General features: G+C 38.1%; 1 protein-coding gene across 1 annotated transcript in view; it reads left to right on the plus strand.

Annotated features, from left to right (window-relative positions):
• The window catches only part of NALCN (sodium leak channel, non-selective), a gene marked incomplete at its 5' end in the record, with an annotated part of 90,382 nt that overhangs the window by 56,336 nt on the left and 18,831 nt on the right, over window positions 1-15,215 (plus strand). Inside the window, 12 exons of the mRNA XM_027900070.1 lie at window positions 1,201-1,302; window positions 1,741-1,810; window positions 3,750-3,841; window positions 4,025-4,147; window positions 6,555-6,611; window positions 6,993-7,113; window positions 7,215-7,346; window positions 9,272-9,439; window positions 10,593-10,697; window positions 11,422-11,528; window positions 13,463-13,583; window positions 13,669-13,767. Of these exons, the coding sequence (XP_027755871.1) occupies window positions 1,201-1,302; window positions 1,741-1,810; window positions 3,750-3,841; window positions 4,025-4,147; window positions 6,555-6,611; window positions 6,993-7,113; window positions 7,215-7,346; window positions 9,272-9,439; window positions 10,593-10,697; window positions 11,422-11,528; window positions 13,463-13,583; window positions 13,669-13,767 (1,297 nt within the window). The remainder of the gene's footprint in view (window positions 1-1,200; window positions 1,303-1,740; window positions 1,811-3,749; window positions 3,842-4,024; window positions 4,148-6,554; window positions 6,612-6,992; window positions 7,114-7,214; window positions 7,347-9,271; window positions 9,440-10,592; window positions 10,698-11,421; window positions 11,529-13,462; window positions 13,584-13,668; window positions 13,768-15,215) is intronic.

Here is a 15,215-nt window from a genome sequence, read left to right on the forward strand (position 1 = left end):
TGTATTTTTTTCTGGCATGCTAATCTGATTGGCAGTGATGACACTGACAAGCATTCTAAGCTTCTCATTTTTGTTCCAGATCTCCCTTTGGATTGTTCCAGAACTCCCTTTCACTTGAAGAGTGAAAAACAAAGTCACAGTGGGGAAAGAACATGCCATGGACGCCTTTTGCGATCAAGCATGATCATTCCATGCTGTCAAGGATAGCATTTATCTAAGCCCTACAGCAGACTGGCAAATTGACTGGTTACTCAAATAGTGTATAATTTTTTTCATCTTTTCAAAAAAAAAATGGAGATTCTGTTCAATAAAAAGTATGGAATATTACCAGTTGGGTCTTGTGTTTCTCTGAATGGTTACATAACACAAAATTAGCGATAAGGATTGCACAGTGTAAACTTAAAATTGAAGCATTCTTGGAATGTTAAAATATGTTTCCAATGTTGAAAATCCATTTCTCAGACATCAGAATTATGTGTGAGCTCTTTCAGTGGAAACCTCTCTTTTTCTTAAGCAGATCAATTTCATAGCCATCAAGATGAAGATACACATGCTCTGTTTAGCTGTAGCACACTTACTAGCCAACAAATACTCATCTCTGCCAAAATGTGTAAAATGTGTTTGCCAAAACAAAATGAACCATGAGCAAACAAGTGAGAAAACCCACACTACAAAATGCTGCAAGTTGAATGCATTCTCAGGGCGCAGACATTTCAATTGCAGGATATCAGCAATGTGCAGCTCTTCATTGCATACCATATATGGTTCCAGTTATTTAGAACATTCAAAGTTATGCTGTAAGTCTTAAATGTCTACATACAGCCCTGAAAGGGACTAAAATTGCTGTTGTACTTGTCCTATTCCCTTTTTTATTGCTGAGGATTCGTGCATTGCTTCAACCCTTTCATACTTTGTGAAGTCTCGAGGGACCATAAACTCTACAGCAAACTGGGAAAAAATTGTAGATGGCCCTTGATAAGGCATGAAGGAGGTTCATTGGTTGACTGGTTGTATTGCAGAGTGAGGACCATTGCTTTGGAAATGTTTTCATGGAAATTACCTTGCTCTTTTATTATTTTTGTCTGTTATTATTGAAGCTCTTGGTTCCCAGAGAGCCAGGTTGACTTCTCTGGATGTGCTACCTCTGAAATTATCTTTATACTGAAAACTGTCTGTCATCATATTTGTATTTCTTCATAGGGCCTGCACTAGGCAACGCATGCTGAGCGGATCATTTGAGGGGCAGCCAGCAAAGGAAAGGTCAATACTTAGTGTCCAGCATCATATACGACAAGAACGCAGGTAAACATAGACAAAAAGGATGGTTTTAAAATATTCTTAAAATAAAGGTGACAAAAAGAATTCAATTTGAGCAATACTTGAGACGTGAAAACCTGAAATTACCTACTTGTACAAAGAACTGAATTCTACATTCTTCATTGTAACCATAATGAAATTCATTGTACTGTATAAATGGAAAAAATGCCTTTTTATTTCAAATGTCATTTCCTTTGCCAACTACAAAGCTATCAGTTTGAAGATCAGAAGGAAAGAAATTGGCTTATGTTAGACCAGATTGAAAACAATTGAAGAACATATAAGCTTCTGATGTTAGCGAGAGAAAAATGATAAGAATTTGAGATATTGGATGTCTGGAGAGCAGTGCTTTATAATGGGCATCTTATAAAGGTCAAAATTTCATCTTGAGATGTATTGTTACATTGATTATTATTGTTTCAGGTCACTGAGACATGGTTCCAACAGCCAGCGAATCAGCAGAGGAAAATCTCTTGAAACGTTGACTCAAGATGTAAGTCCTCATAGAAATGACGGATTTGATTTTGGGGAATATTAAAAAAATAAGATTACATATTATAGAATAAATGCTTGTGTAAGACTAATTTCTATTTATGAATTAGCTTACAATTTATCTTTTGAAATCTTGAAGTCATGTAACAAATACTGTAAGTGCATTAGAATTATCCTCAAAATAATTACCGTGGTTATTTCACTGATAGACTTACTGGTTTTAGAACACTTGCTGAGATAGATTCACTGAAGCTGTAGACACTACATTAGGAACACAACAATTGCTACCCAGGACACCTTAAAAAGTCTTACTCTGAAATTACACAAATCACTTAGGCTGGCAAAACAGCAATTTGCAATTGCTGGTGGAACTTTAGCAATATTTTTCAAGCAGTAGAACTGTGAGATGGAAGGACAAAGACTAAAAGGGAGAACAGTAATTGTGGATTTCACTGTGGTTGTTTCATACAGTTAAGTGCATTTTCATTTTGCAAATTCATACCATATTTGTGGAACTCTGTGACAATGAAAATTCGCGGGGCAATATTAGTCCCCCCATTTCCAAACTATCAAAGTCTTCAAAGAAACAGAGTTACAGAATCACAGAATCAATTAGGTTGGAAAAGACCCCTGAGATCATTGAGTCCAGCCTATGGCCTAACACCCCCTTTTCAACTAGACCATGGCATTAAGTGCCACATCCAGTGTTTTCTTAAACATCTCCAGGGATGGTGAATCCACCACCTCCCTGGGTAACCCATTCCAATGCCCAGTCACTCTTTCTATGAAGAACTTCTTCCTAATGTCTAACCTAGACCTCCCCTGGTGCAGCTTAAGACTGTGTCCTCTTGTCCTGTCACTTGTTGTCTGGGAGAAGAGACCAACCCCCATCTGGCTACAACCTCCTTTCAGGTAGTTGCAAGCAGTGATGAGGTCTCCCGTGGGCCTCCTGTTCTCCAGGCTGAACAACCCCAGCTTCCTCAGCCTCTCCTCATAGGTCTTGTGCTCCAGACCCTTCACCAGCCTCATTGCCTTTTTCTGGACATGCTTCAGCACCTCATTTCCCTCCTAAACTGAGGGGCCCAGAACTGGACATAATACTTGAGGTGCAGCCTCACCAGCACTGGTAAAGGGGAAGAATCACTTCCCTGTTCCTGCTGGCCACACTGTTCCTGATACAGGATGCCATTGGCCTTCTTGGCCACCTGAGCACACTGCTGGCTCATGTTCAGCCTCCTGTCAATCTGTCCCTAACCTGTAGTGCTCCATGGGGTTGTTGTGGCCAAAGTGCAGGACCCAGCACAAGGTCTTGTTGAACCTAAACTGTAGGTAGCCAAAATGGATGTGACTTTGTTAGTGTCCAATAGTAAGGATAACACCCAGTGTTACCCCACCAGGAGTGCTCCAAAGACTCTCATAACACAGAATAGTAATACTGATTGTACCCTTCACTGGATGAGCTCAGACAGCATACCTCCCTCACTCTCACTCTCCCTGTCCCTGCACTCAACATTCACTGCCTGTGTGTTTCTGCATGCCTCGCAGTGTGGCAGCCATGCAGCAGGCTTGAGAAGCTGAAAGGATGTCTAAACCCTTTTCTTTCCCAGTCTTTGCCCTTAGTAACTTTGATGGTATTCATTCCAGTTCAGAGAGATTGGCTGAGCTGGCAGGACCTCTGTTTTTAAAGTTGAAAGTTAGATTGGATGGAACCTCGAGCATGAAATTAGAACTGAAATTAACCTTGATGAAAATAAGGAGCCTTATGTTGTAGATGGAAAATACTGTGCAATATGCTTGACTGAGTTGATGTGCAGTACAATTGGAAATAAAGACTTTTCATTTTAATATTTCTATGTAAAATACCATATCTTACTTTCATCTGAAACATTAAAAAACAACAACCTTCAGACCTTATTTAAAAGGAATCATTTTGCTTCTAGCACTCCAACACAGTGAGATACAGAAATGCACAGAGAGAAGACAGTGAGATAAAGATGATCCAAGAAAAAAAGGAACAAGCTGAAATGAAAAGGTATTTAACAATCAAAGTCTGAGTGCACATTTTCTGTATTAACTATTCTACGTATGAAGTAAAATGTATTGAGAGTCAGCATGAAAAAAAGAACAAAGTGTAAGAGAGATTTTTGCCATATATAATGGATATTTTTGCCATATATAATGCGTAACACTTAATAATTTACATTTTTTTCAAAAGGAAAGTCCAGGAGGAGGAGCTGCGAGAGAATCACCCATATTTTGATAAACCCCTGTTCATAGTTGGTCGTGAGCACAGATTCAGGAATTTCTGCCGAGTGGTGGTACGAGCTCGCTTTAATGCGTAAGTTCATTTCATATCAACATTGGTTCCAACAGGGATTTGCCTTCTTATCCTCAGAAAACAAGTTCTAACTTTTCTTTTACAAGGAAAACTGCATATGATGTGGTCACCAGACAAGCTGGCAGTCAGTTTTCTGTAGTGTAGTCTTACTGTTGGAAGAAAGGAAGCAATAAAATGCTGTGTAAGAGCAGATGTGTTTGAGCAGTCTGTGATGTTGAGATGGGACAAAACTATGGGGAAACCATAGGTGTGAACTGAGAGGAAAGGCTAATGTTTCCCAGTTTTAGACCTTGGGGAATCAGCTTACTATTTCCTTCCTATTCCTCATCATAAGGCAGGAAGTTTTTATACACCAGCAGTTACTCATAGAACAGAAAAAGGAGAAGAGAAATGAATCACACCTATACTCACCCAAAGACTCCATAGCCCATAATTAGAGACCCAGAATGGGATGGGGAGATCCAGAACAGAATGGGATGTGTGAGCATGGCAGATAGAGATCTGTGTACAAGCAGCTTGATATAAAATAATGTTACAGCTTTTTTTTGAAACCTCTGTCTGTGACTGGCATCCTAATTTTTGAGGGTTAATGCGTGTCACCTTGCAAACGGACAGTGTAAGACACAAGATAGCTCAAGACTATGAGCTTGGTCATTGGAAGGACTGATTTCGGTACCTGCTTTACCACTGATTTTCTCTGTGCCCTTCAATAAATTGGTTAGCATGGCAGGAAGTTTAGATATTCAGTTTTAAAAATACCTATATGTAAGTGTTCTGTCATGTATGTAGAGGCATGTCCTTGAGTTACATCCCCACTTTTTTATGCAACTGCTAACTTGATTGTGGTGCACTGGTCCATGAAGCACTGCAAATTAACACAGAAAAGAAGCCCCCACATAAACAGTCATTCCAATCCACTTGTCAAAAACTCGTCAGTGCCTCTTAGCATTGTGAACTGCCTGATGGTAAAGGATATTTACACTGAAACAGTTTAAAGAAAATGTTTGCAACTATTAGAATAAACCGATTTTCTTAAACAGTACTTTTTTTTTTCATTTCTTTAAATCTTACCTGCTTTATTCATTGTCCTACCTAGCTTGCCAAGTAAGATATTTTAAATATCTGTTTCAAACTGGTAGGATACATATTTTCTTCCAGTAAAAAAGGCTGAGGAATGCTCCTATGTAAAATATGGAGAAAAAGTGTGAACTTAAGAAGAAGCAAAAGTCAGTATGCTCAGTGGAAAGGCACCTAGTCCAGTATATTCTGTGTACTGACTGGTATAAGCGGGTGAAACTGGCCTCTGGAAGATGGCTCTTATATGCCTTGTGCTTTCCTGTAATTCATAACCATGAAATCTCTCTGTTAGTAATTCCTCAGGTCTATTCAGTCCTTTTTTCAGTTTAAGCTCATCAAGTAAGTGATGGCAATTTCACATCCCAATGGCTAGAACCCTCCAGTGGAATATAGGATATGTCAGTGCAGGTCCTGTCTTGGCATGATTTGCTACAGAATTTGAAAAATAAGTAAAAGTGCCTATAATCACTGGGTCAGTGCCTATAATCACTATCCTATCACTTGGATAGTATTCTGGTAGCTTCTCTGCTGCAGTCATTCTGTTCTTCAAGTAAAAGCTTCAAATAAAATCAGTAAATAATCGCCTAGATATGTGTATATTACTGATAAAGTGGTTCTCACTCTTTCTGACTGCCTAATAAGTGCTTGGACATAGTAGGTGGAGCACAGCAATTACATGGGAAAACTCGAATATGGAGAATCTAAAAATACTAATCAGGAAAAGATTGAAAAAGTAAGAAAAGGAATAGGTCATGTGGAAGGATTTGTGTGTGTGTGTGTGTGTGTGTGTGTGTGTGTATGTTGACTGAGGATATCATAGAATCACAAAATCATAAGGAATGGTTTAAGTTGGAAGGGGCCTTAAAGATCACCTAATTCCACTCTCTCTGCCATGGACAGAGGTAGCTTTCTCTAGGACAGGTTGCTCAGAGCCCCATCAAGCCATGATCCAAAAAGTTTTGAAGTTTAAGAACTCCTGAGGAAATATCTTGGTACATAAAATTCAGTAGCGGTTTAGCCGCCTCATTCCCAAGCAACATACAAAATTAAGTCCTTGTTTGCAAAAGCAAGACCCAAAAAAATAGCAGTTCAAGGAATCATTAGAGGAATTACAGGTAAGCAATGAGTTAAAGTGATACCAGCTGTGTTGGCAATATGACTGAAATTGCATAGAATTAAATGAAACTTATTCAGACATTTAAAATGAAGATGAGATAATATGGAGCCCTGATTTTGGACAGAAATTACTCTGAGGTGATGGATGCATGGTATAATTATAATGTTAAGTAAAATAAAATGTAAATTACTCTATCTTTTCTTCTTTTTATAGTTCTAAAACAGATCCTGTTACTGGAGCTGTGAAAAATACCAAATACCATCAACTTTAGTAAGCACTGCAAAAGTAACTTTGCTTGGTGACATAAGCCTGCAGCATAAGTGTGTGAGCACACACCTGCATGTATGTGTGTATATGTGCATGCACATGTATATTTCTTTTTGTTTTTTTTCCCAAAAAGGTTTTTTCTTTCCATGGAGTTGATTGGGGAGGAGAATGAATAAGAAGCAGATTTCTTAATCAGACTTTTCTTCTTCACTTGCATGTGACTTTTCTGGTTTTACTACACATTTGTAAAATACTGAAATCTTTGGCACTCCTCAGCTTAATTGATTTTTCATAGGAAAGCATTTAACTGTGCTGTAGCCATGGCACAAGTACACAGCACTCCAGGCATTTCTGTAATGGAATTTCCTTATGTGTTGTTTGCAGTGACTTGCTGGGTTTGGTTACTTACCTGGACTGGGTCATGATCATTGTTACTATATGCTCCTGTATTTCCATGATGTTCGAATCCCCTTTTAGAAGAGTTATGCATGCTCCAACGCTCCAGGTACTGCCACTGAATCATTTTACAGTTAACGAAGCACAGTCACCTCGGTTCTCTCCACTACCTATTCCTAAATTATGACTGTTTTCTGCTTTGCTTTTCAGATTGCTGAATATGTTTTTGTAATATTCATGAGCATTGAGCTTAATCTGAAGATTATGGCAGATGGCTTGTTTTTTACACCAACAGCTGTCATTAGGGACTTTGGAGGCGTTATGGACATATTTATATATCTTGTAAGTTTTTATGTTTATGGGAGGTTTTCGTAGCATCCTTAATTTTGATATCATTGGTTATTTAAATGTTCAGCAGTATGAAAAAGTTTGGCTCTGCACCCTGATGCAATTCAATAGTATAATTTCTGTTCAGATACTGTTTTCATGTGCATTCCTGTCGGTTATGTGTAGAAATACTTGTTTAGACGTCTAAAAATACGCTGATGCGATAAGCACCTGGCAATTTAGTGTAGGGTCGTTGTATGGTCCCTTTTAATTATTTATTTGTTAACATGCTTTAAGTATCAGATCTGACTTAATTTCAAAGCAAACTCAGGATCTCTGACCTCGCTTCAGCATTCTTATGCAGGAGAATCTTTATTTTACCTGTTTCATAGATACTCTTTGCTTCTTTCATTCGCCACAGTATTCCTGCCTTATAGAAGGTGTTTTTAAACCTTTACTGTCTGATGACAGGTGCATCCTTGTTGCTGATGTTGCTGTAGTAGAAAGCAAAACAACATCTTTCTCTATCCTAAACCTATCAGTAGTGGTTCTCAGGAAAAAAAAAAAAACTTACGCTACTGTTTCCTTTGTACCTGGGAAATTTCTTGCATTCCATTCAAATACAGGAGAAGGGTGTCCATTTCCTCTTCACATATGACAGTAAACACCACAAAATGTGTCAAAACCAGTGCCCAGTATAATACAGTATGAAATAGCTTTATTTGTGTTTGGGCACTAGAACAGGCTCCTCAGGTAAGTGGTCAAAGCACAAAGCCTGAAGGAGTTCAAGAAGCATTTGGACGATACTCTTGGGCACATGGTGTGACTCTTGGGGATGGTCCTGTGCAGGGCTAAGGGCTGGACTCGATGATCCTTGTGGGTCCCTTCCAACTTAGCATATTCTGTTATTCTGTTATTTAGTAACTGAAGAAATTACTGAGAAAAATGGCTTTGATGGATTTAGATTAAATCTTTCAGAGATAAATCCACCAGGCAGATGTGCTGCATAAAATTTGTCGTGATCAATTTGTATCTAAAAGTTTCCATTGTTAGCATAAATAAAAATATGCATACTTGTACAAAACTCCTACTGTAGTATGCATAATTCCTGTGTGCATTAGTTTCTTCAATCTCTCTGAATTCCTCTGCTTGTCTGAAGGAAAATTTAGGTGGTGTAGTTTGGATATTCCAAATGTGCCTGTGGTGGTCTTAAAAGAATATGAAATAAAGTCTGAAGCACTAGAAAATCATTTTGTTTTGGTGGAGCAGCTGTCTTTTGTCACTGTTGCTTTAACAATTTATATTATGTTTTAAATCATATTGGTGATACCAGCTTGATCCTCCGTTTTTTGTGCCCTTACTTCATTGTAACCCTCTCACCTCTTTCCCCCTATAATAACACTGGTTTTTAAAAAATTAGAATTAACAGACTTTAAATCAATAAATTGACAATGTTTTCAAATATATAACATTTATGTGATGAGACCATGTAGTGACAAAACTGTAACAAAGTGGAAGGAAAAACTGTCAAGAAAACTGTTAACAGAGTTCCCGGTGAGGATTTCTTAGATTCAGGATAGAATCTCTGAAATGAAAAGGGAGTAGAGAAATAATGCCACCTGCTCCAAGAATGTAGTTTGTGACCTTATTCTGAATCAGCCAAATTGATTTCTTCTTTTGGAACAGTTCCATCTGCTGAAAAGTATCAAGTAGATTCTGAGGCAAAGGGGAAGACAGAGGCTGAAGCTGATGCCCGTTAGTTAGGACAATAAGCCAGAATGCAAGAGGTCTAAGTCCATTTTCTAATTTAAGTGCTTTTTTGCCTAATCATTTCCTTTAATTCTAAGGAAGTATTCGTTGATCTTCTGTGCTGTGCCTGTGTCAAGTAAGGCATTGTAAACTTAATCTTTCTTTGCCCTTTCCTGCCCTGTCATCTCCAGGTGAGTTTGATATTCCTGTGCTGGATGCCTCAGAATGTCCCTGCCAAATCTGGAGCTCAGCTCTTAATGGTACTCCGCTGCCTCCGACCTCTTCGAATTTTCAAACTGGTCCCTCAGATGAGAAAAGTGGTGCGAGAGCTGTTTAGTGGCTTTAAGGAAATTTTTTTGGTATGTGTCAATTATTTTTTTTTTTGTTCTTGTTAAAATATATGAAGGAGTACTAAGATAACACTTTGCTATAACATGTATGTTTTCTATTCTTTTCAGCATTGTTGTCTGTTTACTTTCCACTGTGGCTATCACTGGAGATAACACAGAACAGGTTAAAAATGGGGAATATAAGTAACTCATATTTATACTGAATAAAGCTGCTTTAATAATTCTTTTATAAATTTTATTAATTCAGCATGCATTTCACTGGTTACATAGGAGGACTACTGAAAAAAAAAATCTACCCCTTCTTTACAGTTCAAGTTGGGCAAGGAAGATAGGAAGTAGCGTGTGGCAGCTCTGCAAGAAAAAAAGTAAACCTGGTTTCTGAGCTGAAGGTCTCTACCCTCAAGTTTTCTGAGAGGCAACCAGAGATGATACAGCTGTTTATCACAGATCTGGATCTCATTTTTATGTTATTACTATGATCATAATTATGCACTATAGTAATAATAACAGTAGCGGAGTCTGGGATTGCTTGATCAGAAGAACCTAATCTATTGTCGAGGCCCTATGTGATATTTGTCAGCCTGAACAGATACTTCATTCCTTAACAGGATGCTGTATTAGGTCATGTTGATGTAAAAGGCTAAGCTACAAAACATTTGCAGACAATAATAGAACAAGAACAAAAAATATACAGCTAGTTAATATTTCATTGATACAGTATTCTGTTAAAGATATTTACATCATAATTTACTCATCCATATCTTTATTGTAGCTATCCTGGATAAATATCTAACAATGTCTTATCGGATTAATTAGTAAAGCCTGATTCAGAAAAACAGAAGGAGCACATATTTAAGTACTTGAAAAGTTCTCTTTAAAGTGAATGGTAATTCTTATGCATACAGAATTTAGCAAGGTGGTACACAGTGCAAGAAAGCTTTGATCCTTATCTGCTATTTTTAGATCCTGTGTTAATAATAAGACTAATACTAACACAGCACCTGGTTACTGCATCAGAACCTAAAGTAACATACCTGCCATGAAAGCCATATCTCCAGGTTTATGCCACAAAACTATCCTACCTGCAGTTCACCAAAGGAGCTGATCCCCTTTTTCAAATCTGTAGGAGTAGAGCTTAACACACCTAACTTTTTCTTTACAGGTTTCTATTCTTTTGCTGACTTTAATGCTTGTTTTTGCAAGCTTTGGAGTGCAGCTATTTGCTGGAAAACTGGCTAAATGCAATGATCCTCACATCATCTCTAGGGTAAGAACTGCTTTTCTGCTTCAAAATATTGGTATGTTGTGCAATTTCTGCCTGCTGGGGAAAGCAAGTGAGGAAATCAGAGCTGTTGTGTGAGAAATGGAGATCTTGGGCACTTTCTAGTTCAGAAGCAGGATGATGGAGGGAGAGGTGTAAAAAGGATTATGCAAATGAGGATAAGGATGTGTTTTCATTAAAAAAGTAAAGCAGGTCCAAATATTGTGGACTATCTTTAAAAAAGTTGTCAAATCAACGCCATTATTATCTGCAAAGGACTGGATGGCACATGGAATTAACCATGGAAAATTGCACATTTGCATTCCTAGGTCCACAACTAAGAAACAGGTTAGACTCCTAGAGGTTCAGAGCACTAGGAATGCTATGTGGATTACATGGAGAAAGTTATCCGTGTTTCCTACTCCATTTGGAGAAATATCATCATCACCTGAACAGACCAATGGTTTTTAGGAAAGAGGTGAAAGGCTGCATAATCTTGCAAATTGAAAAGCAGAGTCAGTCCTGGGAGAAAAAGAGTATTTTGAATCCTTACCAAGACGCATTTTTCATTTAAATAAAGGTCCATGACTATGAATCACAGACCTATAAATAACCCTTCATTTATCTTTACATTGCTTTCCCATCATGGGAAATGTCCTATTTATGATGGCATGGTGGCATCTCTCACGGGCATTTCTTTAATCTCAGGCTTTGGTTTATTTCACTATAGGAAGATTGTCATGGCATCTTCAGAATAAATGTAAGTGTTTCCAAAAATCTCAATTTAAAGTTAAGACCTGGAGAGAAAAAGCCTGGATTTTGGGTGCCACGAGTTTGGTGAGTTGCTACACATTGACCTTTTTTTCTTACAAAATGCAGCTGTTGATGTAGAAAAATGCTCAAATCTCATGCTATTGAACTACTGGTGGAGGGGTTTTATTGTAATTTAAATGATATTAAGGGTAAAAATTGTTTAGTAAAAAGCTTTATATATGAAACTTTTCTGGACTTAACCTTAACTTCATAAACCAGAAAGGTAAAAAATCCCTGTAGGTACTAAACCTATGGGAATTCCTATAGGAATTAGATTTGATTTGGTTATTATTACAATGGGAGTTACTTTCTCAAAGGAGGTTTATCATTTAATTGTGAGAGCTATACAGCAACAACAGAGCCTAAGAATAAACAGGAAAAGATGGAAGAAAAAGAAATCAACCTTTCTACAACTACCCATAAAAATGAATGAGCAAGTCATGTCTAAAACCAGACTTTCTCTTCTATGGCCATCAACTGTGCCAGGTAGCAGCTTCTTTCTTTTTCCAATTCAGGGAAAATCTACGTGGTCTATCTATGGCAGAAATGTAGTCAAAATTATTTAAAAGCTAACATATGTTTTTGATTAGTATTCTGATAAAGTTCATTTAATATTTCCCAACACCTGAACAGGCAAAACACCCTCTTTTTAATTTTTTTATATTTTTTACTTGCTTGGCATTTTGCAAAATCATCTTAACAACCACAATTATTTTAATTGGCCATGTGTGTGGATAAAGAATGTACCAGCAGTGGTGGTTTCAGAGCCACCCTACACTAATGAAATAATACGCTGTGATTTGAGCAGTCAGTGAAACTCTGACATCTGCAGAAGTCTTTGTTTCTGTATGCTTCAGACAAATTCTTCCTCGAGTAAGCAAATTCAATCCTGTTCAGCTTGATCCAGAAATAAGCAAAAGCTGACTTAATCAGCATAACTGTAAACTTTGGGGAATATTGCAGAAAAATGTTTTACCACAAGGACATTTATACCACCTGTTGGTTGTGTCACGCCAGATTTTTCAAGAGCCAGATGACAGTATAAGGGCTGCATTAAAATGAAATATCTGCATCTGAGAGCTCCCTTTTCACTGAGCGATTGGATTTAAGAGGCACCAAACACTTAGTGACTCTTCTGGAATACAACTATTTACCTTATAGTCTGTTGAAAAGTTATTGTGCTCCTTGGATTATCTGTCTTGGATTGTAGAAACAGAGGACCGTGCAAACCTGGCCCAAAGAGGGTACTTTTAACATTCAGCTGCATTCTTTTGAATCTGAACTGATAAAAAAAGATCAGAGCATATGGTATAGGTAAGCCAAGAAGATCTGATGTCTTCTCAGTAAGTTTGCTTGAGGCTGTCAGTTCCTGATCGTAATGTAACTGGGAACCATGTTCTTTAAACAATCTTGCTGACTTCGGAGTCCAAATTTTCTATGTGTGTTAGAGAATGATCTCCTACAGGTAAATTTATTTTAGAATCTGGCCAATGCCATCAGATCTATTTTTTTGTGAATGCTCTATTTTTCTAATTTCAATGGCAAAACCACTAAAATGCAGCAACATACTGTCATAGAATGGTTTGGGTTGGAAGGGACCCTAAAGATCCTCTCTTTCCAACCCCCTTACCATGGACAGGAACACCTTCCACTACACCAGGTTGCTTAAAGCCCCATTCAACCTGAACTTTGAACATATTTTATCAACAGCTTTATTACTGTGAATCAGACTCTGAGTAAGAAAATAAACCATACATAGGGATCTAAAATATTATGCTTTAAATATTTATTGCTGTTGCTACCGTTTTCTTATTCTTGGTATGGAACTTTGATATATTGCAGAAGCTTTCACACACACACCTTTGCAGGGTATTTAAATGTTAGACTATGAAGAATCAAGGTATCAAATAAAACAACTTTTTTGCTGAAGTTACGCCTATTTGTGTACTGCATTTCAGGGCCAATCCTCGGAATTTTAATTTTGACAATGTGGGCAATGCAATGCTGGCACTATTCGAAGTTCTATCATTAAAAGGCTGGGTGGAAGTCAGAGATGTTATTATTCATCGAGTTGGGCCGGTAAGGAAACACATCAAAGTCTTTGAATTCTACAACGCATAAAATTGATTTGTCTTAACTATTAATCTTATTTTTTTCTATTCAGATCCATGGAATCTACATTCATGTTTTTGTATTTCTTGGCTGCATGATTGGACTGACCCTTTTTGTTGGAGTTGTCATCGCTAATTTTAATGAAAACAAGGTACTGAGTGAGGTGGCTTATTCTGAGTGAGGCATTTTACTGAGTAGAACTGACTCTGTAAGAAAACTGAAACTGATGCTACACTACCTGGTAAGGCTACCTGTACGACTGGCACACCAATCTTGCATTCTGCAAGACTGCAAGTCTTCAGATACACCTGATCCATATTTGCTACAAAACTGAAACCTGATGATAGCAATCCATCACACACTCTATCAAAGCTGTCTGAGTTTATATATTGTGCAGCCATGCTGCTAGATGGAGACTGAACCTAAAGCACAATGTATTTACAGATGCTGCTGGTTTAGTTTGATGCAGGCATACATGCGGGGGCAGATAAAAAGATGTGTTATACTTGTATGTGTTGCAGCTCAGAGGTCTCATTAGAGCCCTCCCATTGCAGTATTTCATGTCCAGAGCAAAGCTATGTGACTTTTTTCTGGCAGAGAACATTGTAAAAATAATTGTCCATCACTTAAACAGAAAGGTATCTAGCTTTCTAGAGAAGTTCATATGAGCTTTTTGGATTACCCTGAGAAATAGAAAAACATGTCCCCAGGGGAACTGTTGCAGAGCAGCTCATGTCTGCACTTGTTAAAGGTAGAATACTCTAGATGGATTTGCTGCATGCGCACTGCACAATGCTTAATCTGAGGGGGTTTTCTGAGCCTCTTGTGGTGCCCTTGAGGCACTGAGATATTAATATTAATTTTTTTCATCTTTTGATTCAAAGTCACAAAAATAATGAGATAAAATATTTTTATCACTCATGGCACTGGAGAGAAAGGATGATTGCACACTCTGGGGTGTGAAGATGTGCAACAACCCAATGTGCTGTTTGCTGGCTACGGCCCTAACTGGCAGTTTCTGAGCAGCAAAGCAACTTGGCACCATTATTTCCTGATTTTACAGGAGTCCACTCTTTTTTGCCACCTTTTGGCTTGTTTGCAGTGAAGGCTCTCCAAGAATATAAACCAGACATGCTCATTGGGGTGAATGATTCTGTTTTAATTTAAGTGTTTATAAATTGTACGATTTGGGCCTGACACAAGCAGTCAGCATCCTTACCTCTATTGCTTTTTCTGGATTGTGTTGGAAGGCACCTCTTCCCAGGGTGCTGTCTGGGAACACAGTTCCATAAAGAGATTATGTCCACTAAGAGGCAGGAATCCTGACCTTATCAGTTGCACAGCCAGCCTCAGTTCAAGCATCTAAACAAGCCAATTCCCAGGTGAGCCCCAAAATCACCCCAGTCATCACCCAGCTCAATGCAGCTCCTTTCTAGCAGGGAGAGCAGCCAAGTATCTGGGAGACAGCCTTTTGACATTTACCTTGAAAAGGTCTCTCTTGTTTTTGTTAGTCTGGAATCTTTCCATGAGTTTTTACAGTTCTCTGAAGTGATAAGGAACTCACTTTGCTTTGAAGGTCATTTTAGATAACACTGAATT

The sequence above is a fragment of the Empidonax traillii genome, unplaced genomic scaffold (assembly GCF_003031625.1).
Source record: "Empidonax traillii isolate 1590-97213 ecotype Southwest subspecies unplaced genomic scaffold, ASM303162v1 scaffold703:size332946, whole genome shotgun sequence".
Lineage (NCBI taxonomy): Eukaryota > Metazoa > Chordata > Aves > Passeriformes > Tyrannidae > Empidonax > Empidonax traillii.